Source organism: Meriones unguiculatus, chromosome 19 (assembly GCF_030254825.1).
Source record: "Meriones unguiculatus strain TT.TT164.6M chromosome 19, Bangor_MerUng_6.1, whole genome shotgun sequence".
NCBI lineage: Eukaryota > Metazoa > Chordata > Mammalia > Rodentia > Muridae > Meriones > Meriones unguiculatus.
The window spans coordinates 67,088,190-67,110,416 of record NC_083366.1 but is presented as its reverse complement, the minus strand read 5'-3'; the positions used below and the strand labels follow the sequence as shown (position 1 = coordinate 67,110,416).

Here is a 22,227-nt window from a genome sequence, read left to right as displayed (position 1 = left end):
TGAACTTTACCCAGTGTCATTTCTGTGTCTGTGATTTTTAAATTGAGTCATGCTTGGATTTGCCTTTTTGTATTTTTAAATTCAGTAATTGAGTTGAACACTCCATTTATACATGTTTATTTGTTTCTAGTAACTATTCAGTCTTTTTCCTGATACCTCAGGAACAAGCAGTCAGAATTTTATAGCTTTTGAAAGATGCTGTGTTGACTTCTTTCGTAAGAGAACTTGGCTTCTAGATCTTCTGACTTTTCCGCCTACTCTACATGTCCCTATGGGCTCTTTTATATTTTATGGATTTTTTTTTCCTTTTCTTTTGATTTGTTTTCCTGATACAGCATTTCACTGTGTAGCCTGGCTGTCCTGGAAATCACTAAGTAGACCAGGCTAACCTCCAGTTCACAGAGCTCCTCCTGCCTCTGCCTCCCAAATGGAGTCTTCTTGCATTTTACATGTATTAGTCTGTTTCTGTGAATTGATTTCCAGTTGTCTCTTCTCTAACTTTCCAGAAATTTGTACCCCTTCTTTTATGAGTTACCAGATCTGTTTAAAAATAAATAGTGTCCCTGAGAGCAGTGTGCCAGTCCTTTGTGGCTCAGCATAGACACAGCCAGCCAGCCACAGTGCTGAGGCACAGTGCTTTCCTTCTCATGGACAGCAGTCTGTTTCCTGAGAGCGTGCCCCATCTCACCTGTGTTCACATCTGGCTCTTGGATAGCTGGCTACTGAAATTTGTTTCTGAGGGGTGAGAGGGCATGAGGGATCCTTTCAAAGAGCATCTCAGCTGTACTCAGAAATGAGCTATTCTTTCATTGGGTTGCTATAGATAATATTTTTAAAAATGCTTTAAGATCATAACTCACTTTGCCCATTCTTGCCTTTGATCTTGATCATTTTATAATTCATTTGTGATTATTTTATCCTAGTTTTTAGAAAGCTACTTTCTCTTTTGAAGTTTCAAAATCAAAGATTTATCATTTATTTATCTCCATTTAAAAATAATAGATTTAGAGCTGGAGAGATGGCTCAGAGGTTAAAAGCACTAACTGTTCTTCCAAAGGTCCTGATTCAATTCCTAGCAACAACATGGTGGTTCACAACCATCTGGTGAGATCTGATGCCATCTTATAGCGTGCAGGCAGAATAATGTATAAATAATAAATAAATACATTTGAAAAAATTAGATTCGTTCTTCATTTACTTGTATGAGTATTTGCCTGAGTGTATGTGTTTGATGTGTATGTGTATGTGAACACCACGTGTGTGCAGTGGCCATGTAGGCAGGAGGGCCTCAGATCTCTGGTACTGGAATTGGAAGCAGTGTCGGCCAGCACTGTGCTGAGAACCAAGCCCTAGTCATCTGCTGCCTTCCCCACAACCCCACCATCTTTCTCTTTTTTAAGTTGTACAAGCAGCGTATTAAAGAGCAGAGCTAATGGGAAGGTGTTTGACGTTTACTTGACCGTTCTCTAACTTCTCAAAAAGCACAAATGAAAGGGGTGGAGAGCAAACAGGGAAGGGTGCCTACAGCATTGTGCTTTGCCTGCTGTCATGTGCCCAGATGAGTGTGGAAGTGAACCACTCTGTCTTTTCCCCAGCCCTCCAACCCACAACATCGTGGTGAATGGGAAAGAATGTATAAACTTTGCCGCCTTCAACTTTCTTGGGTTGCTGGTCAACCCTCGGGTGAAGGTGAGTAGGGCATCGTGCTGGTGTGGAACAAGACACTGCTGAAGAGACGACACAAAAGACAGGTGTAAGTCGTCAGAGAGGGGCAGCATTTCCCTCTGTGTGTCTGACAGGATCAGAATCTGGACCGGGACCCCACAGGGCAGAAGTGTCTAGTGGGCTCAAAATGGGTGCAGCCAGAGAACCTAGGAAGCCAGACAGGGGTAGTAGTCAGAGAACACCCAGGAAATTGCCTCAGCTCCTGTTAGGATCAGGACACACAGACATCCTCAGGAAAAGCCTGGCGGTCAGTGGGCTTTCAGAGGTAGACAAATGTCACTTCTCCATTCTGTCAGGTTTGTGTTTTACTAGTCTGTTTCCTAAACCCTGTTAGAATTACTGTAGTTAGGACAAAGTGGGAAAGTGGGAGGGGGAGGAGGAGCCCTGTGGGAGGCTAGAATAGGGAGGGTCAGGTCATCTGGACCACACAGAGGAAGTCATTAGCATGTTTGCTTCCACACAGGCTGCAGCTTTGGCATCTTTAAAGAAATATGGTGTGGGCACCTGTGGCCCAAGAGGATTTTATGGCACATTTGGTAAGTACATTTTTTTTAAGACTCCCTTGAAGGAGCTGTTTGATTTTTGAATCTCTTAAGTATTAGCTGTCAAGCTGAGTGTGTGTGCTTTCTTGCTTTTCCTGTAGTTGTGTTTGGGAGTGTGGGTGGACTTGGGAGGGTGTGCTGCAGGGGTCCTAACAGTGGCAGTAGGAGAAGACTGTCCACCTGTGATGCCAGTTCTGGTGAAAGGTCCAGCTGCTGGGGTTTGGTCTTTGTAGTCATGTGGGGATCCATGTCTAGTGCTGTGGTGTTGTGGAACAAAAGGACAGGCCACAGCGCCATTCCCTCTGTCCACTGGCGAGAAATGGCAGCAGCCATAACCTGGTCCAAAGGTAAGCCTGGCAAAGAGCCCTGAGCAGCAGGTAGCATAGAGAAAGGTGAAAAAGCACTTCCAGGGGTGTGACTGTAGCTTCTCTTTCTGTGACGACTGTAGAGGGTCACCTGTGTTGTGTATGAGATTCTCCTCAGATGGCAGAATCAATGGACTGAGAGCAGCGCAGCTCCCACTGCCTTCTAGGCTAAGGCAAGCTGATGGGGTTGTGTGGTTTTCACCAGGAGGGAATTGCTTCCTTGGCATAGGACTAGAAAACTGGAAACATTGTGTTTTACTGGGGTTGTACACCATCACCTGATTTACAAGACTTGTTTACTGCGAGTAGCCCAGAAACTGCTTTCTTGTTATTTGTGGCGTGGCCTTGATCACTGCTTAGGCGATGATCTGGAAGACTGAGGAGATATGTTGCTAAAACAAATGAGATGAGTGGTTGGACTTTAAGCCTAAAATTCCCAGAGACGAAGACAACAGTGAACTGGATGCTCTTCACTTAGTGCTCCTTCCTGAGCACAGTACAGGCTCAGACTCCAGGCCTCAGCCTACCTGAACCTGTTCTGGGGGCCTCGGCCTCGCCTTCAAAGTCATTTCTTGTCATCCCCGCTTTCCTGAAGCACATGCACATGACTTTCATACAGGCACATTTTCCTGTTTTTGCAAAAATAGAACTGTTTTATACATTCTGTGATCTAATTTTCGTTTACTTTCCTTTTCAAATTTTTTAATTTAAAAAACGTTGGTACAATATATTTTGATCATATTTCCTCCTCTAACTCCCACCAGATCCTACCCAAGTTCATGTTCATTTTCTCTCAAAAAAAGAAAAAGGAAAGATTTTTTTTTTAAATGCCTAAACAAAACAGAATAAAAAAGCCCACCCCACTCCCTAAAAAAGAGTTTATTTTGTGTTCACCAATTACACCTGGGCATGGTACCTGCCCTAGAGTGTGGCAGATATACAGGTGACATCCATTGGGGACATTTTTTTGTTTTGTTAAGGGTTTTTTTTTTTTTTTTTTTTTTTTGCCCAAGCAGGTATCAGTGACAAATAGCTTCTTAGATAGATTGGACTGTGCTTTAATGTTGATAAGAATGTGTTTGGGTTTTTGTGACTCTAGGGTCAAAACACAGCCTGTGTGTTCTGGGCATACATTTCTCCACTGAGCTGTACCCTAGCCCTCCAAATGAGTATATTTTAGGTTTAAATTGGAGTTCATTATTTGGATGTCTGAATAGCCACCAGAGGCTATCTCGAAAATATGGGTTTAGAAGTACTCGCAAATGACTTTATAAGCCAGTCACTCCCTCTGTCCTAAAACCGTGAGTGAAGGCTCGGTTGGCCAGCGCTGCAGGCCCATGTGCAGCAGGCCGATGTGTAGTGGGCGGGTTGGCTCATTCCTTCTCAGCAGTGCTCCTGTCAGCCTGTTTCCTCTGTGTGCACATGTATCACTTACATCTGTACCCTTTCTGTTTTCTAGCAGGGTTTTTCTGTTTGGTTGGTTGGGGGTTTCCTCCTTATACTGGAAGCAATTATTTGAGTAATTTATAGTGACCTGTCTTGGAGTTTCAGCACTCAGTCAAGTCGGAGCAATATGCTGGAGTCATCCCAGGCTGATTTCAGACCTCTGAGTAGCCCCAAGCGTGCCAGTGCATAGCAGGCACACTTGCACTGAGCCCGAAGGCAGACGTGAGGGCCCTCTTTCTCCTTGTTGTGTTTGTTTGCACTGTAGCTGAAGTCTTAGAGTTTCTTTCCCCAAGCCCACAGGTGTTGCTTTTAATATGATCTCTTCTCCTTGGTGAACATTTGGGCATCTGTTTCAAAGCTCTTTCCCTCTTCTAGAGCCTCCCTTAACTTGTAGATAGTGAGCATAAACCTCTCGTAACAGAAGTAACTACTTGTTACAGCCTCCCAGGCCTTCAAGGGCGCTTCTTGCCAAGCCCAGAGGCCTAGGCTAGATCCCTAGAACAAACATGGTGGGAAGGCAGAACTGACCCTTAAGTCACCCCTCCTCATGACACATGAACTCCTGTGTCACAGACACACACGTGTGCACATGCACACATGTGTAAGGACAAAATAATTTTTTAAAATTCTTTTTGACCAATTACTGTAACAGAAAGACAGTGGAGCAGTGACCAAGCTAAAGTTTGTGTAAAATGTGGGTGGTGTGGGCTTCCTCCCAGAAGTCTGACAGAGAGAACTAAGTGGCACATTCTAGCAGTGGTCAGTGCACACACATGCATGTCTCAAGGAAACCACACAGCAAATGTACTAATTTTTACAGATAACGTGTTGTTAGTTGTGGTTTAAATGTCAATAGAGTCATGATTGGAGTGTTTCCCACCCACTTCTGTGTGGTTTGAAGCCGAGAACGTGTCTCACTTCGTGGTGATCAGCCTGTGTGTTCAGGGTCGTGTGCTGGTGCCTATCCATTCCAGCACTTACCTTGTTTGGGTACGTGGAAGCTGCACTTCTGTGCTAGCCTCTTCTGCCCTGGGAGCAGTCTGAAGCAGATACTCCTCTGTGGCTTTTGGGGCTTACCCTGAGTTAAAAGACATCATTCTATGGCAGGCTCAGTGACCATTTCATTCTGGTCTGGAGCCGGCAGGGAGTCTCCTGTGGGTGTCTGCAAATGCCTTCTCTGTGTGGGAGGAGTGTCAGCTGGGTGCCGTTGAGGACCAGGAAGAACATGTGTTCTTCGGACTCCTGGATTGGCTACTGCTTTTCTAGTGGTCATAAGATCTAGTTTTGTAGCTGTGGGGAGCAATCCTCAGGCACATACCTCAGAGCATTTCGTAAGAATCACATGGGATCCTGAATGTGGAAACAGTCTTCATGACATTTGAATATATAAGCACTGTTGTCCTCAGGAAAAAAGTGTGTGTGAGTGCAAGTGTGTGCGTGCCTGTGTGTGTGTGTGTGTTGCTGGGAATTGAACCCAAGGCCTTGTGCATGCTGGTTAAGCACTGTACTACTGAACAGCCCTGTCCAGAATGGCCTTAACTTGCGATCTTCTTGCCCCAGCCCCCAAGGTAGCAAAGCTACTTTTTCCTCTATCTTGGAGATTTAACAAAATCATTTATTTGTGTGTGGGGAGGGGCATATGTCACAGCTCCTGTGAGGGTAGAATGCACTTCACAGGAGTCAGTTCTGCCCTTCCACCATGTAGGTCCCGGGGACCAAATTCAGCTCATTAGGTCTAGCAGCAAGGGCCTTTACCTACTAACCTCAGTAGCCCAGGGTTGTTTTGTTTGGTCTTTGTTTTTTTAGTACTATTTATTATCGGGACAGTGGTGGCCCATATCTTTAATCACAGCGCTCCAGAGGCAGAATAGGTGGATCTCTAAGTTCCAGGCCAGCCTGATCAACAGAGCAAGCTCTATGATAAATTCAGTCACACAGAGAAACCCTGGCTCACACCCCCACCCAAAAAAGCAAAGAATAGTATTTACATAAAACTAGAAAGTTCTTAACAGGAAATGTGGTACCTTGAACTTGAACTGTTGGTTTTATAAGCTTTTGGAAAACGAACAAGGAGAGTTGCTGTTTCCTCATTATAAATGAGGTTAGACAAGTGAACTACAGAAAATAAACTTTAACTACCATAAATTCATATAACTTCATTAGAAGGTAAGGGATAACCTGATTTTCTTTTTCCAAGTGAAACCTTTTCTACTAGTTAATTGAACAGTCTTTTTCAAAGCTGGGCACAGTTCTGAGTGTTTTATTATGTTAAATTGTGTGTCCTCCCAGCAGCCCTTGGGAAGGTGTGGCTGTCCCATGTTTCTCAGAAGAGGGATTGCAAGGCATGAAACAGTTTCACACTTGTCTGGGTGTACACCCGATGAGAGGTGCCCAGCCTGAGGGCTTGGCAGCAGCCTGAGCCCTGGGATGGTTGAGTGGTCAGGCCTCCTATGTTCAGTTCTGGTGAGGTGTGACAAAGGACTGGAGTGTCCTGAAGGCTTTATGGAGTGTGGGACACAGACCACCCAGTGCTCGCCTCATCTCTGCTGATGCGAGTCATAAAATGTAGCTCTTGAGTTTTGCTCCATTTGAACTTAGAGCCTCCTGGCCTGGGTAGATCTACACACAGAGGACAGGGCCTGTCAGAGAACAGCACCTGGAAGTTTTTCCTGCTGTCCCCTCCCTTGGGTGGTAGTGTGTTCACTCACAAGCCAGCATCAAGAGAAACGGGTTCTGCACTCTCGCATGTTGGCCCATCCCAGAACCTGCTCTGCAAGGCTGATGCCAGCCAAATCTGTGCATTTGACAGAAGGAAGGCCACAGTTTCTGAAACTTTGGAGCCTAGGCAAGTCACTGATTTATCTCAACCCAGTATGCTGCAGGTGCTGTGTGTGAGCGGTCTTTAGTGCACACAGTGACTCCCATGCTCTCTGCACCTGTGTGTGAGCGGTCTTTAGTGCACACAGTGACTCGAATGCTCTCTGCACCTGTGAGTGAGTGGTCTTTAGTGCACACAGTGACTCCCATGCTCTCTGCCCCTGTGTGTGAGCGGTCTTTAGTGCACACAGTGACATGCGTGCTCTCTGCACCTGTGTGTGAGTGGTCTTTAGTGCACACAGTGACTCCCATGCTCTCTGCACCTGTGTGTGAGCGGTCTTTAGTGCACACAGTGACTCCCATGCTCTCTGCACCTGTGTGTGAGTGGTCTTTAGTGCACACAGTGACATGCGTGCTCTCTGCCCCTGTGTGTGAGCGGTCTTTAGTGCACACAGTGACATGCGTGCTCTCTGCCCCTGTGTGTGAGCGGTCTTTAGTGCACACAGTGACTCCCATGCTCTCTGCACCTGTGTGTGAGTGGTCCTTGGTGCACACAGTGACTCCCATGCTCTCTGCACCTGTGTGTGAGTGGTCTTTAGTGCACACAGTGACTCGAATGCTCTCTGCACCTGGGCCTTCAGTGCACACAGTGACTCACATGCTCTGATGCACTGTTTCTATCAGCTGAGGGTCTTCCTCTAAGGGCCAGGTACAAGCCATGGTATGTCTAGCTTCTCACTCTCGTCCATCACCAGTGACAGGAGTCGGGAGAGCTGAGAAGCCCTCTCAGCATTAGTAAAAATGTTGCACCTTCCTCCAAAGTATGGTGTGACAGACTGCTTAGTGTTCTGAAAAGGAGATCTCAAAGGAGAGCAGTTCAGCATGATCGGCCTGGACAGCCCACCCTGTAGACTCCCAGCCAGAGGCAGGGTTGGAGTTGAAGGGGTCTTTTGTCTGGACCTGAGAGGCACAGGCCATGATGCTGAGGACCCTAGTAGAGCAGGGAAGGGGGCCCGCCTCAGACTAACCCGTGCTTAGCAGGCTGGGGGTAAGCCGCTATTGAGTCGTTCTTGCTTTCCTCTTTCTGGCCATTTTCCCTGAAGCCTTTTCATGCCATTTCTCTAGAAGATGGCAGCCACCTGTCCTAGGCTCTGTGTGTTAATGACATGGAGCTAGGACTTGCTGATGAATTTAAGCTTAGTTGTGTGAAAGCCACATTTATGTCATGTTGATGTAAGGAAAGGACTTAGCTGTGATTTGGCTGTGGCCAGTTGGCAGTGTATTTCTGTTCCTTACAGTGATGGGAGCCCCAGACATTGTGACCAGTGAGTGTGGACAAGCCTGCTGTGTCGCTGCTTGTTTGAAATGGAATCTGCTGTTTATTTTCAAAATTCTAGGGCTTTTTAAGGACTCTAGCTAACCTGGGATCGGCTGTTGCTACTTCCTACCCTCCCTCACATGAAGAAGCCTTGTCCTTGCTGTTACCCACTGTACTCTCCATTGACACACCCTGATTCCTCCTCCACCGCTTTGGAACAAATCTGCCTCTACTCCTCTCCTCCCCCAGCTCCCCTCCCTGTGCTGGAAGTGCTCTTTGCACAGAGCGTGGGGTGAAGCTGATCTGGTCCTCGAGGCGTGACCACCACTGTAGTGGACAGGGTAAATTTTAGGGTGTTTACGGATCCAGTTCTCCTTCAGAATGCCTCATTTTAAAGGGACTTTGAAGCTCTACGACTGAGCCAGTTGCTGGTGGGCTGTCCGCAGAGACTGATATCCTTCCTTCTGTGTGTGAGTTAAATGCTCAGGCTGAACTGAAAGGCTACAAGGAGCCATGATTTCAGAGTGCCTCAATATGTCATCTCAGTATTAGAATTTATCCTGTTATACCTGTATTCTCTTTTCTCACTTTTATTGAGAATAGATTTTTTTCTTACATAATATAACCTGATTATAGTTTCTGTTCCTATCCAGATCCACTCCTGTTTGGTCTCTCATTAGAACACAAACAGGAATATGAAGAATATGAATAGAATAGAGCAGAGCAGAGCAGAGCAGAGCAGAGCAGAGCAGAGCCGGATAAAACAAAAACTAACACATCAGAATTGGGAAGCCGTAGAAAAAGAACCCAAGAGAAGGCACAAGAGTCAGAGCCTGCCTCAGTCTCTGTGAGTTCATATGAGCTTTGATCGTGGGGACTTCGAGAGCCTTGTTTTCTTGGTGTTCTCCTTCTCCTGTTACACTCTTTCTCCCTCCTCTTCTGTGAGATTCCCTTAGTCCTAAGGGGCAGATTTGATAGGGACATCACATTTAGGGCTTATTGTGTCAAGGTTTCTCTCACTCTGTATTTTGTCTGGATGCATACATATAGAGTACATATGTATATACGTATACACACACACACACACACACACACACATATGGGGATTTATTGGAGTGCCTGTTAATCCAACAATGGCTGTGCGCAGAAACTACAAAATTTCAGTAATTCCTAAGTCCACAAGGCTGCATGTCTCAGCTGTTCTTCATTTCAGTGTATGCTGGAATCCCAAAGAAGTAGCTCCAATACCAGAGAAGGGATCTATGTGCTACCAAGGCTAGGGCAAGCAGACAACGAGCAAAAGCTTGCTTCTTCCATGTTCTTACATAGGCTTTCAGCAGAAGGCATAGCCCAGATTAAAGGTGTATCTTCCAGCTCAAAATCCCAATCAAATGTGTGTGTCTACCTCAAAGGTCCAGGCTAAAAGTGAATTCACTCATTTCCAACCAAGCAAAAATTATCTCTCCCAGGTTTGCCCTTCATTTCTGGATTGTAGTTCAATCCAGATGTAGTCAAATTGACAACCAAGAGTAGCCATCACACGGGTCTCCATATCTGTTCCCATCTGCTGAGGAGGAGGCTTCTCTGGTGATAGCTGAGCAAGATTTTGACCTGTGACTATAGCAGAACGTCTGGTTCTTGGTCTTGCAAGCAGTGTTGTGTGGGGGCTCTAGGTCATGGAAGGGGCCTTAGTCAAATCTGCTATTGGTTGATTACTAGCTTTGTGTCCCCGTGGTGCTAGCAGATCTTCCGTGAGGACAGCAGTGTAGATTAGAGGGTTTGTGGCTGGCTTGGTGTTTGTGTTTCTCTTCTGATAGCATGCAGAGAAACTTCCTGTATCACAGATGCTAGAAAACAGGGGTGGGGGCTCTGTGTAGACACCAGCTGGACTTCTTTGTGTCCTGTGAGTCGTGTAGGTGTTGTCTTCAGCAACGGGGCCTTGCTGTCAGTTTGTGGAGAACAGCCTCTAGTCTTGGCAACAGCCTGGGTTATTTGGCGGTTCTGAGGGGATCCCTTTGGCCAACAACTCGATTAGATGTAACCAGTCCTGGTACTGGAAGCAAACAAGTCTGTAGCTGAGTTGAGGTATCCATCTGCCATGTTTGGAGATAGGGAGCTGTTTCCAGTTCACAGTCTCAGAGGAAATTTGTGGTCCAGATCCTTTTAATCTTCTAGAGTTTTCTTTGTTTTTTGGTCTTGTTTTTGTTTTTATTTTTTATATTTCAGGGGCTGATGGGATGCTTCCATAGGTAAACTCATTTGCTGCCAAACCTGTAGACCTGAGTTTGATCCCCAGAACTAAAATACTGGTTGGAGACAGCCAGTTCTCATAAGTTGTCCTCTGCCCTTCACACATGGACTATCATGCACATACAAACACATACACACACAGACACACACACACGAAGCAAGAATAAGTAATTATTTTTCAATTCTCATTCTCTCTATAAAGTGCAAGGGCCAGTAGTTAAACCAGTTTGTGCTTTTTATCATTTGTTAGTAAAGGACAAAGAAGTACAAGACTGTTCGACTGTTTTAACTTCTTCCTTAAACTAGATGTCCATCTGGATTTGGAAGAGCGTCTGGCAAAATTTATGAAGACGGAAGAAGCCATCATTTACTCGTATGGATTTTCCACCATAGCCAGCGCGATTCCTGCCTATGCGAAAAGAGGAGACATTGTCTTCGTGTAAGTGCCTCAGTTACGCTGCTGACCAGATTCCTTCTGAAGCAGCATTGAGCTGCTAGGTCCGGCAGGTCATGTGTTGGAAGTTACCTGCCTAAAGTAAAAAGGAATCTTCTGGGCTCCCTGTCTTGTTTTTGAATGTTTGGTTTCTCCAAGCAAGCGCTGAGACCCTCACTGAAAAGATGCTTGACAGTGGAGAATTCACTCTCCTAGCACCATGATTGCTCTTGTTGATACCCAAATGAGGCTTTCCACCTCCTTCCTTGTCAGCTCTGTGGCCCTGTCATGATCACAACCTCACATTGCTTACTGCGCCTGGCAAAGTCACCTGCTCCTACTCATTACCCATCCTTCTTAGTCCCCGGGTCTGCTCTCTAAGCTTATAAGAGTTGAGGCAGGGGCATGGCTCAGTGCTTAAGAGCAGAGGCTGTTGCAGAGGACCCAGGCTGGTTGTCAGCACCCACATAGCAGCCTACAACTGTAACTCTAGTTCCGCGGTATCTGATCCTCTCTTCTGGCTCCCTTGGATAGCAGGCACACATGCCATGCACATATATATGATCAGACAAACACTCACATACACAGAGTTCAAATCATAAATCTGACTCCACAGCAAATCTGGAAACTCAAGTGCATTCCCTGGACTCACGGTGTGGCTGTTCCCTGCAAGGTGAGAGCCGCTGGCTGTGCAGCTGGTGTCAGCAGTTACTGGCATCTTTGCATTTACCATGAGGTTCACAAAAATGTCTTTTCACTTTAACAAGCTGTTTTCAAAGGACTGCAGCGTAAACATCACAAACAAAAGAAGACACACTAGTGAGGAAGCTGCTCTCGCATTCCTTCTGCCCACCTAAATGTTTCCCTTCTGGTTTGGGTGTGCTTGTGTGTGGGTATGTATGTGGGGGCCCAAGGTTGACATTTGAAACCAGCCTGGATTGTTCCACCGTATTCCGTGAGGCAGGGTCTCAGTCGAACCCAGAGCTCACGGTTGGGTTTGGCCTCGTTAGACAGCTTGCTGTGTGGAGCTCCTCTCCTTCCAGGTGGCATTTACATGGCACCTGGGGATCCCAGCTCCCATCCTCATCCTAGCAAGGCAAGCACCTGAGCCGCTGGAGTATCTCTACAATTTAAATTTACCTTTTTGAGGGCATATTTTATATCTTTCTGTGTTGACTATCCCAAGCTAGTGAAACAGTAATGATTTTGTTTGTCTGGGAGGATCTTTCCCTCACCTTCATTTCTTTCCTTTCTTGTTTAGTTTTTGTTGTTGCTGTTGTTGTGTTTTTTTTTTTTTTGTCTGTATTGTTTTGGGGGGGTTGTTTTTCGAGACAGCGTGTCTCTGTGGAGTCGTGGCTGTCTGAAACTGGCTCTGTAGACCAGGTTAGCCTCTGCACTCAGAGATCCACCTGCCTCTGAGTTTCCTGTGCTGGGATTAAAGCTGTGAGCCACCACTGCCTGACAGAAGAAAGATCAGTCCTGTGGAGTTCGGTCTTTTTGTTTGTTTGTTCACCTGTTCATTCATTTGTTTTTCAAGACCACCTTTATTTCTGAATGAGAGCTTCATGTAGAGTTTTTATTGAAGGTTTCTGTAGTTTTAGTTTTTCCTTCAAGTTGAGAACCTGTACTGCTCTCTCCTGAACCAACGTTTCTCTAGAAAATTTGCTGTGAGACTAATTGGAACACCTTGAGTACCTCATCTTTTACCTTTAAGAGCCTGATTCTGATGTGCTTCGAGGAAGTCTTGAGTTAAACCTGACTCGTCATGACCTTTGACCTTCTTGTACTTGTGGATTTGTAGCTGTCTCTCAGGGAAGTTTTCTGTTCTTTCTTGGAAGCTTTCTATCCTGTAGGCGTTCCCAGATTCTTTGTACCCACTTTGACCTAGACATTTGCTCTTTACTGCTGTCCTAGAGCTGCTGTGAGCTATCTTCCTCACTCTTCATTTCCCTCCAGATAAATATTTGCAAGTAGTCTATCTCTGAGCTCAGTGGTTCTGTCTTGAGCTTGACCTTTCTGTAGTTCAGACCTCCTGCCACATTTTAATCTCACTTACTGTGCTTTTGGTCTCATATTCTAGCTCAGAGAATTTTATGTTTGTTTCCTTTTGGCAGGGTTCTGTGTTAGGGTACTGAGCAGTTTGTGTGCCTTGGTTGCCTTAGAACTGCTGCCTGAGTCCTCCTGTGCGTTCCTGATCACGGTGTGGTAGTTGCTGGCACCTTGTTTTGACACAGGTTCTTGTTTCATTTTTAAGAGTTTATTTAATGTGTGCTTTGTCTGCATGTATATATGTGCACAGCATGTGTGTGCAGTGCCCACAGAGGTCAGGCGAGGATGTCAGATCCCCTAGGTGTGGTCCCTAGGCACCATGTTCTGTCGGGAATTGAACCTGGGTCCTCTAGAGTAGCAGTGCTCCTAACAGCTGAGCCAGCTCTCCCACCCCAACGTTCTAGTTATTGAAAGTGCTTCATGGGCTTGGTGTGAAACATCCTGTGAGCACAGAAGGAGCCATGGCTGGTCAAACCCAGAGCTCCTTTGCTGGTGCCTGTCTTTCAAGAACTGGCATGGTGATCCCCAGGCAGGTTTACCAGAAATGGACTGTTGTATTGACACTCTTTCAGCACTAGAGGGCAACCCAAGCCCAAGGTCATCTCAAACAAACTCGTAGTTGGTGGTTTGTGTAGGGATGATTCAGGAGTGCCTAGAAATGTTAATGAGTTTCCCAAGCCCCCGGCATAGGCCCAGAAATCTTGCCCTCGTAGTCACTGGTGTACTGTCAGGCCCTGCACAGGATTCTGTTCAACATGGCATAATCACTGCGGATGGTTGTAGTCAACCTCCTGGGCATACCTGTGGCTGTCAACAATGCCAAACTGTGTGACACTGTGAGACCCCAAACCTGCATGTTGCTGGGCACACCTGTTCTAGACTGACCAAGGTAGAAGCGGCCTCATGGCCCATGAGCAGCACACCTGGCATTGGTGACCCTGACTCTTACAGGGGTCTTTCACACACTCAGGCAGCCTCTGTTACCAGGGATGTCCCAGTCCTCAGACCTGTCATTTCTGTGTTAGGTTTTTCCTGTTCAGCTATCTGAAGTTATGTCTCTATATGCCTCTTTATGTACCTCCATGAATGGAGGCTTGGGCCACTCTGCAATGGGAAAAGACAATCCCTTGCCCACCTAGACAGATGCTAAGTGACTTATACCAATTCGGGTATTGCACGCATTGTCAGCCTCAGGAGCCTGCAGAAGCTAAGTGCTTCACTGCACATCTTGTGACTCTTCATTTGGCCTTATCTGTGTGAGTTTTGCCCGCTGTCTTCAGAGTTTTGGCAACCTTATTGTGTCATTCTGCAGTTTCAGTATCTTTCCCCTCTCTTGTGACTCCACACAGAGGTCAGATCACTTGCTGGAGCTCCTTGATCTGGCCGCTCTTCTTTGCAGGGTTCTCTCTGACATGCAGGGACTCGTTTTTATGACATCATTCTGTGCACGGAGTCTTCCCCTCTGATCCACAGTGTATCTAATAGGCCGTTTTCTTTTTCAGAGTGCTATCCCTGTAAGATTCTCTGCAGCTGCTGTTGTTCTCAGGCTTCTGTTTTAGTTCACTTGTTCAAGATTCGCTGGCGACTGCCCACTGAAGCATTTGTATCTGGTGGCTTTGAGTCCACTGCTAGTCATGGAGAGTGCTGTCACCTTAGCAGTGATACCTGGTGGAAGTGATCCTCGGTGGAACACAAGCATTTTCATGTCTACGGCTCCAGTCTGTACTGACATGTCTAACCTGCTGCCCACAGATCATATGTGCCCCAAGGTAGCTATAAGTGTGGCCCAATATAAAATTCTAAACTTAAACATGGTGATTTTCCCCCTTCTGACTCAATTCTGTATCTGGAGCATGAACTTTGCAGATTACTGTGTTGTAGTGCCATGTGTTTGGGTTGGCTTTCTCTGACACTGGGGAATAGAAGGTGGAAGGCTGCTGTCATTCCTGCCAGGGCACCTGTCAATCCTAGGCCCTGCGTCAGCTCGGCACCCAAGGTCAGAGTTTCTTCATTGCTGCTGGGTGATGGTGGCAGTCCTGGTTTTCCTCTGACAGCAACCAACTGGTAATGTCTGGACACTTCGTTGTTACCAGGTGTGGTAGAAGTTTTGTTCATAGGGAGCGAGGCAAGGGTCATCATAACAGCTCTTGAAAGGCCAAAGTCTAAGTTCTTCACTCATCTCAGCTGTGGGTGAGGTCAGACCGGGTTTTCTGCGGCTTGACTGTGCTCAGGTACTCTTCTAGATGCTTTGCCTGCAGCTGAAATGCCAGTGTTTCCTTGTGCTGGAGCATTGAAGTGATGAGTCAGGTGGCAGATGCCCTGACAGTGAGGCCGCTGGTGCTTCCCAAAGCTCTTAGAAAGAGGAGCATGTGAATGAGTGCTGATGCCACCCTCTGCGTGCATCCCAAGTTCACAGAGGTCAGGATATGGCTAGCTGTGCTTCATGGAAGAGATTAATGTAGCCATGCGGAAAGAACTTGCTGAGGGAAGAGCAAACAGTTCTTTGTGAGCGCTCAAACGCTTTCTATGTGCTGTCTTTCAGGTAAACAGTTGGAGGCTGGCCAGCTTACAAAAGCAGGCATTCTCCTGAGAATATTGACAATGCTCTTTCACCCCAATTTAGTGCCTCTCGCCCCTTGCAGGGACAGTGCAGCCTGCTTTGCTATCCAGAAAGGACTGCAGGCGTCACGCAGTGACATTAAGTTGTTTAAGCACAATGACACAGCTGACTTGGAGCGACTGCTGAGAGAACAAGAAATTGAAGACCAAAAGGTATGGTCCTTCTGAAGAGAATTATGCAGCCCTTTGTACTTCCTAAGCAGCTAAATTATAGATGAAAGGTAATTTGTCATTGAAAACCTGCCTTTGGATCACATTTGGATATTCAGCAAGGGTGGCCCTGCTTATTAAATGTATTTTGGCTTGAAGAGCCTTGTCATATTTGGGGGGCTGGGGGGTCGTCAAGGCAATGTTTCCATGGGGGCTGAGGGGAGAGCAGCAGCCTGCCCTTAAGGAGATGCGGTGCCCCGAGTTCTGCATGGCAGCTCCACAGTACAGGAGGCTCATGGATTAAATTCAGAATATACCTACTTGGATCCTAAGCCTTCTGAAGCTCAGGCAGCTGCTGTGGGAACAGCCACCCTCAAGAGGGAAGGCCTGGGCACCTTGAGCACCCCTAGGGGTGGCGATGGATAGTGTCTCCCTACATAGTGATTGGAGAACAGTGCAGAGGAAGCATGTGTGAAAGCGTCATTGAGAGGATTACAACTTACTTTCCTGGCAGTGTGAATGGGAAAGGTCGAGCTGCTCTGTGGCTCTGCAGCAGGACTCTGTGAGGTGTGGTATGTCTTGGAAGGCCTTCAGGTGGACTTGACCAAGGAACTTATCCACCGCTAGAGCGACTAAGGAAAACACTCACTGCCTTCTTTGGTTCTCTGTTATTTTGTTTCCCACATACTTGCATTATTCATTTAGAAGTCTGTCATCTTTGTTTAGGAGTCATCCTGTGCACTAGATCCATCCTTTATGAATATGCTCAGCATGCTATCACCCAGTGTTCCATATTTACATGATTAAGAAAAGTTAAAGAAATTCTGATGTTGAGACTGTCCCACAGATTAATTCTTTGAGCAGACTAAAAAGATGGTCCTTGTTCTAAGTACTAGATCCCAACCACCAAAATAAATACTGTTTTGGAAAGTGTGACTAAGGAACAAGTCTGCTGGAGTTCTTTCCTGGCTAGATGTTGGAGATGTGGTACTCAGATTTTATGTGTTTTCATAAGATTTATAATCTATAGAGCTTTTTATGGATAACAATCAGAAAGAAAATTATGTATCTTAGAAATTTAATTTCGCTTTTTTACTAAGTAATTTATATCTCATTTTCCTGCCAGGGGTAGCTATTAAATAACTTCACATTTTATTTTTATAAATATCTCCTTACTTGAGATGTTGTCTCTAGAAATTACATCAAAAATTGGCCTGTAGTTATAATGCAGTGTAAAAATCAAAACCAAGGCAGTGGTTTGCCTCTAGCACTGGGAATGGTGAGGTATGCCAGGTGGTGGTGGCACATATCTTTAATCCCAGCTTTTGTCAGGCAGAGGCAGGCAGCTCTCTGTGAGTTCAAGGCCAGCCTGGTCTACAGACTGAGTTATAAGACAGCCAGGGGTGCACAGAGAAACCCTGTCTCAAAAGCCAAAGGGGGGAAAAAAAGAATGGTAAGAACCGGTGTCTCCAGTGAAGCCGTGTTAAAGCACTGGAGAGACAAATGGCTGCCTCCGAGGCTAAGAGCACTTACCTGCTTCTTCAGAAGACTGAGATTCAGGTTTCAGCATCGTAACTCCATTTCCAGAGTGTCTGACTAGTCTCTGACCTCTGTGGTCACTGCACACGTGCCCATGTGTATATATGGGGCAAAGCATTCATACACCCAAAATGAAAACAAATCTTTTAAAAGAACAACATAAAACTATGTTTTGATAAAACTAGAAATGACCACAATGTAGTATTTTTTTAATCAGATACTAAAATTACTACAGTAAATTCCTGATTTTGGAAAAAGTTGTATGTAGATAAATAATCTAAAGAAAAGATACGTTACCAATGCGTGGATTGACTAATCTTTAGAATTCTTCCATATATTTTTGTTCATCCTAAGGCTCTTATACTGAATATTTTGAATCCCTAACCAGGTACTTGAATGGTACCCGCTTACTCTGTGTAAGGAAGCACTGCAGAAACTAAGGGAACAGGACATTTTAAAAGGGAGATGTCAGGGTGCTGTGTGTTGAGGTGCAGGTGGCCTCTTTCCACCAGTGATCCTGACAGATGTGTGCTACCATCTTGAAAGTGTTTACCTGTGAGCTGAAGAAGACTATGATTCGTACCTGCACAGAAGTGCTTCTCTGCAGGCAGTGCCCCTGGGTCCTAAAATACCCTCGAGGCGTTCTTAGATTAATGATTGGAACGCAAGTAAGAAGTCATCGAGTAGGAAGGTGGGGATGAATTTTATGTCTGGTCTCAGTATTTTTCAGACTATCACACCTGCAGTGTCTCTAGGTTCTCAGGTGTGGTAGATTAGTGGCCTTCTGGACACAAGGTGTCCACAGATGCATACTGTCTGAATTAGGCCGCTCCAGTCCGCCACCTTGGATTCGATCAGACAAGTCACATTTGGATTTTACCTGACTCACTGATAGGTCAGCAAAAGTGAGGAAGGTTACAGATTGCCAGCACGCAGAGGAAAATACAGTAGTATAATGTATACACACACACACACCATGACTCTTTCATAATATTATCATCAACATCTCACTGCTTGTACATCTGTATGTCTCCTCTTACACTGAAATGTAAATCTTAGCTGTATAGTTTTGAATAGTTTTGCCTTGTAACTCACCCATGAGTTTGTGCTCCGTCTTTAGGTTCCCTGGGCTTTCTCCCAACTGTTGTGGGGCTGGGACACTGTTTAAATATTGTCAGAGTGCCTCCAGCGGTGTGTGAGGGCCCAGCTGATGCTGTGAACTGAAAACTGGCCAAGAAAGGAAAGTGCTTCTTCTCAATAGTGTTCCTGTCAAAATAATAGGCTCTCAGGGGTTGAGTTTTAATTCACTATGGCCTGTTTTTCCTTTTTACATAAATCCTTTATGAGGTGCGGGTTCTTGGGAGTAATGTTTATATTTGGAATTATGACAACTAAGACGTCTGGGTTTTGGGGGGTTGTTTTCAAAGAATCCTCGAAAGGCTCGTGTGACTCGGCGGTTCATCGTTGTGGAAGGCCTGTACATGAACACCGGAACCATCTGCCCTCTTCCAGAACTGGTGAGCAGCCCACTGGCTATCTGGCAGGTAGACCTTCCGCTGTTACCACACTTAAAGTGTGGTACCCGGGGCACAGCTGGTGCAGCAAGTGCAGGTGCTTGTGTTAAACCTGACCTGAGAACCCACAGGGTGGAATGAGAGAGCTGACCCCCGAGAGCTGTGCTTCAGCTCTACACGCATGCATGAATAAGTAAGTAGATATGTGTTAAACTAATAACAACAAAAGCATGTTGTGTATACCATATCATAAACATGTTCTTACATTAGGAAAGTCAGTAACATTAATGGCCATTACTGCCTTCAAAGAGTAACCAATACTTAGTGGAATTTTATTTTATTTTTTACAGTTAGCCTCAGTTTCCCTTGTCTCCTCTCCTCCCAGTCCCTCCCCCAACCTCCCCTCATCCTCTCCCCCACTCCTCTGTTCTCCTTCAGAAAAGGACAGGCCTCCTATGGCATATCAAGTTGCCGTAGGACTAGGCATCGCCTCTCCTACTAATGCTAGACCACCCAGTAGGGGGGAAGGGTCTGAGAGCCAGGCAACAGTCAGAGGCAGCCCCTGCTCCCACTGTTGGGAATCCCACATGAAGACCAAGCTACATAGCAGTAACGTGTTTAGAGGGCCTAGGTCAGTCTCATGAAGGGCCCCTGACTGACAGTTGAGTCTCAGTGAGCCCCTGTGAGCCCAGGTTACTTGAATCTGTGGGTTTCCTTGTGGTGTCCTTCACCCCTCCAGCTCCTACAATCCATCCTCCCCCTCTTTCATGGCATTCCCCAAACTCTGCCTCATGTTTGCCTTTGGGTCCCTGCATCTGTTTCTGTCAGTTGCTGGGTGAAGCCTCTCTGGTGACAGTTGGGCTAGATGCCAGTCTGAGTATAGTGGCCAATCTATGAGCATAGTGGACTATCACTAGGAATCTTTTCATTGACTTTTTTGTTTGTTTGTTTTTGCCATTTGTGTTTGGTTCTATCCTAGGCCCCAGGGCTATCCAGCCTCTGGTTCCTGGCCCTCCAGGCAGTTTCAGGAATGGGCTTTCTCTCGGGGCATGGGTCTCAAGCTGGACTAGTCATTGGCTAGCCATTCCCACAATTTCTGCTCCACCTTTAACCCAGCACATCTTGTAGGTAGGGCAAATGTAGGTTGAAGGTTTGTGACTGGGTTGGTGGCCCAGTCTGTCCACTGGAAGTCTTGCCTGATTACAGGAGATGTCTGGTTCTGGCTCCAAATCCTTAGTTTTTAAAAACAAATTTTATTGAGACAAAATTGACAAGCAAAATGCACACACTTAAGTGTACGGTTGGCTTCATCCTGATAGATGTGTATGGGTACGCTCTGTCACCAGCACAATCAGGGTACAGGATACTTGTGTTACTCCAGAAAGTTCCCTCATACCCATCCCTGGCCCCAGGCAACCACTCATGTATTCTCTGCTTTTATAGATTAGTTTTAACCTTTGTAGAATTTTGTGTAAATGAAAATATGTAATATGTGTTTTATAAAAGAGCCTTTAACAGTAAAAGCAATGCGGTATTTTCAGAAACCACAGCCACTGCAACTTTTCTCATGACGGTGAAATGTATTTTAAAGTGCACAGCACATAGAGCGGTGTGAGCCCTGTGCAGCTGTCAGCTCCACCTGGCTCCAGTGCGTAGGAGCCCCCTTTCTGCTCGGTGGTCACTGTCGGCACCCCTTCGCCCCGGCAGCCCCATCTGACTGGCTCTTCGGCTCTGCTTGCTGCGCACTGTGAATGGCACACTCCCTGCACCCAGCGTCCTTCGCTGGCGGGGTCTTCTAGACCCCCCGTGCTGTTAGGAAGCACATCCCTTCCTTTGACATGCCGTTACTTTGTGTGGGTTTGGCCGTGCACTGGTCTGCGCGTAGCACCCGGTTGTCTCGTCTGTTGTGAGTGTTCATACACAAATGTCTTCTGAAGGCTTGTGTGTGAGCAGCAGTGTTGCTGGGTGGTGTGATAGTCTGTTTACAGCCTGAAGTTCTGTCTGAAGTCTCCTTTGTGGGGACTTGCACACTGAGCAGAGGCCCCAGACTGGCCACATGACCACAGGTCTTTGTGCTGCTCTGTGTTAGCTATCCTAGCAAGTCTGAAGGCACCTCACCATGGTTGGTGTTTCCGTTTCCCCAAACAACCACTAGTGTTTTCCTGTACTCGGTGACTGTCTGCTTCCGAGAAACGTCCATTCCAGTGCTTTGCCAAGTTTTTCATTGACTTGTCTGCCTTTGTTTTTAAGTTGTGTTTTTATGTGATCTGAAAACTGCCTGAATCACATCACATACGGGATTCAGATAGTTCATCCTATTGTGTGGGCTTTGTTTCACTTTTTGTTTGTTTGTTTGTTTGTTTTTGTTTTTTTTGATATAGGGCTTCTCTGTGTTGTTTCACTTTTTTAATACTGATATTTGATATACAAACTTTTTAAGTTTTTTCCATGTTTGGTGATGGACTTCTTTAATCACAGTGTTCAGAAAGCAGAGTCAGATAGATCCTAGTGAATTTGGTCTACATAAGGAATTCCAGGCAGCCATGGATATACAGTAAGACCATCTCACATACGCCAAAAAAGTTTTTAATTTTGATAAAGTGCAATTTGCCTGCTTTGTTGTTCATAGTTTTTGTTTTTGTTTTGTTTTGTTGGTGTCATTTCTTAAAAAGTTTTTGTAATCGAAGCTACATAAAATCTCTCCTTTGTTTCCTTCTGAAAGTTGAGTTTCCCTCTCTCACCTTGGTTTCTGTCCAGGTGAACGTTTTGTGTGTTACACTGCAAAGCATGGCTGCTCAGCTTCTCTTCTATTGTTGAGGTGCCTTGTCTAAGCTCACAGGGGTCAGTGTGCACTCTGGGCTTTAGTCACCCATCTGTGTCCTGTCAGTCCTTCTGTCGGTGCTGTGTCATTGCTGTAACTTAGTCTTAGGCTCTGGAAGCAGGAAGCCTGAGTTCTGCAACTTTACTGCTGCTTTTCAAGATTCTGTCAGTGTCTAGGTCCCTTCAGTTCTGTTTGAGTCTTGGAACCCACTGTGGCTTTGTGTGTTGGTTCACAGTTAGGGCCATCTCACTGGGTAAGGCTTCAGTCTGTGGGTAGGTTCCATTCCCTCTGATCCTTAGTCAGCCTTACTGGCCACAGCTTCACTGCTGCATTGACTTTGTTACTAAGTATCTGAGACTTAGATTCTGTTTTAAATGGAATTGTCTCCTCAAATTCCTTTTTAGATCATTCACTGCTAATTTACAGGAATATAACCATTTTTATATATCTATCTTTTGTTATATTTTATGTAATAAAAACATACCAAAACATAAAATTCATGCATTCCAGAGGAATAATATGCTGTTTTAATATATTATGTACTATAGATGTCTCATATATATGTATGTATGTATGATCATGTCTGAGTAAGGCATGGTGTCCAGGAGGATCAGAAGCTCAAGATCACTCTCAGGTGCT

General features: G+C 45.7%; 1 protein-coding gene across 2 annotated transcripts in view; it reads left to right on the top strand.

Annotated features, from left to right (window-relative positions):
• Positions 1–22,227, top strand: part of Sptlc1 (serine palmitoyltransferase long chain base subunit 1) — a 48,627-nt gene that overhangs the window by 6,838 nt on the left and 19,562 nt on the right. For both annotated transcript variants that reach the window (XM_060372851.1, XM_060372852.1), the window contains exons 4-8: positions 1,596–1,689; positions 2,189–2,261; positions 10,770–10,902; positions 15,588–15,717; positions 18,681–18,770. In XM_060372851.1, the coding sequence (XP_060228834.1) occupies positions 1,596–1,689; positions 2,189–2,261; positions 10,770–10,902; positions 15,588–15,717; positions 18,681–18,770 (520 nt within the window). The remainder of the gene's footprint in view (positions 1–1,595; positions 1,690–2,188; positions 2,262–10,769; positions 10,903–15,587; positions 15,718–18,680; positions 18,771–22,227) is intronic.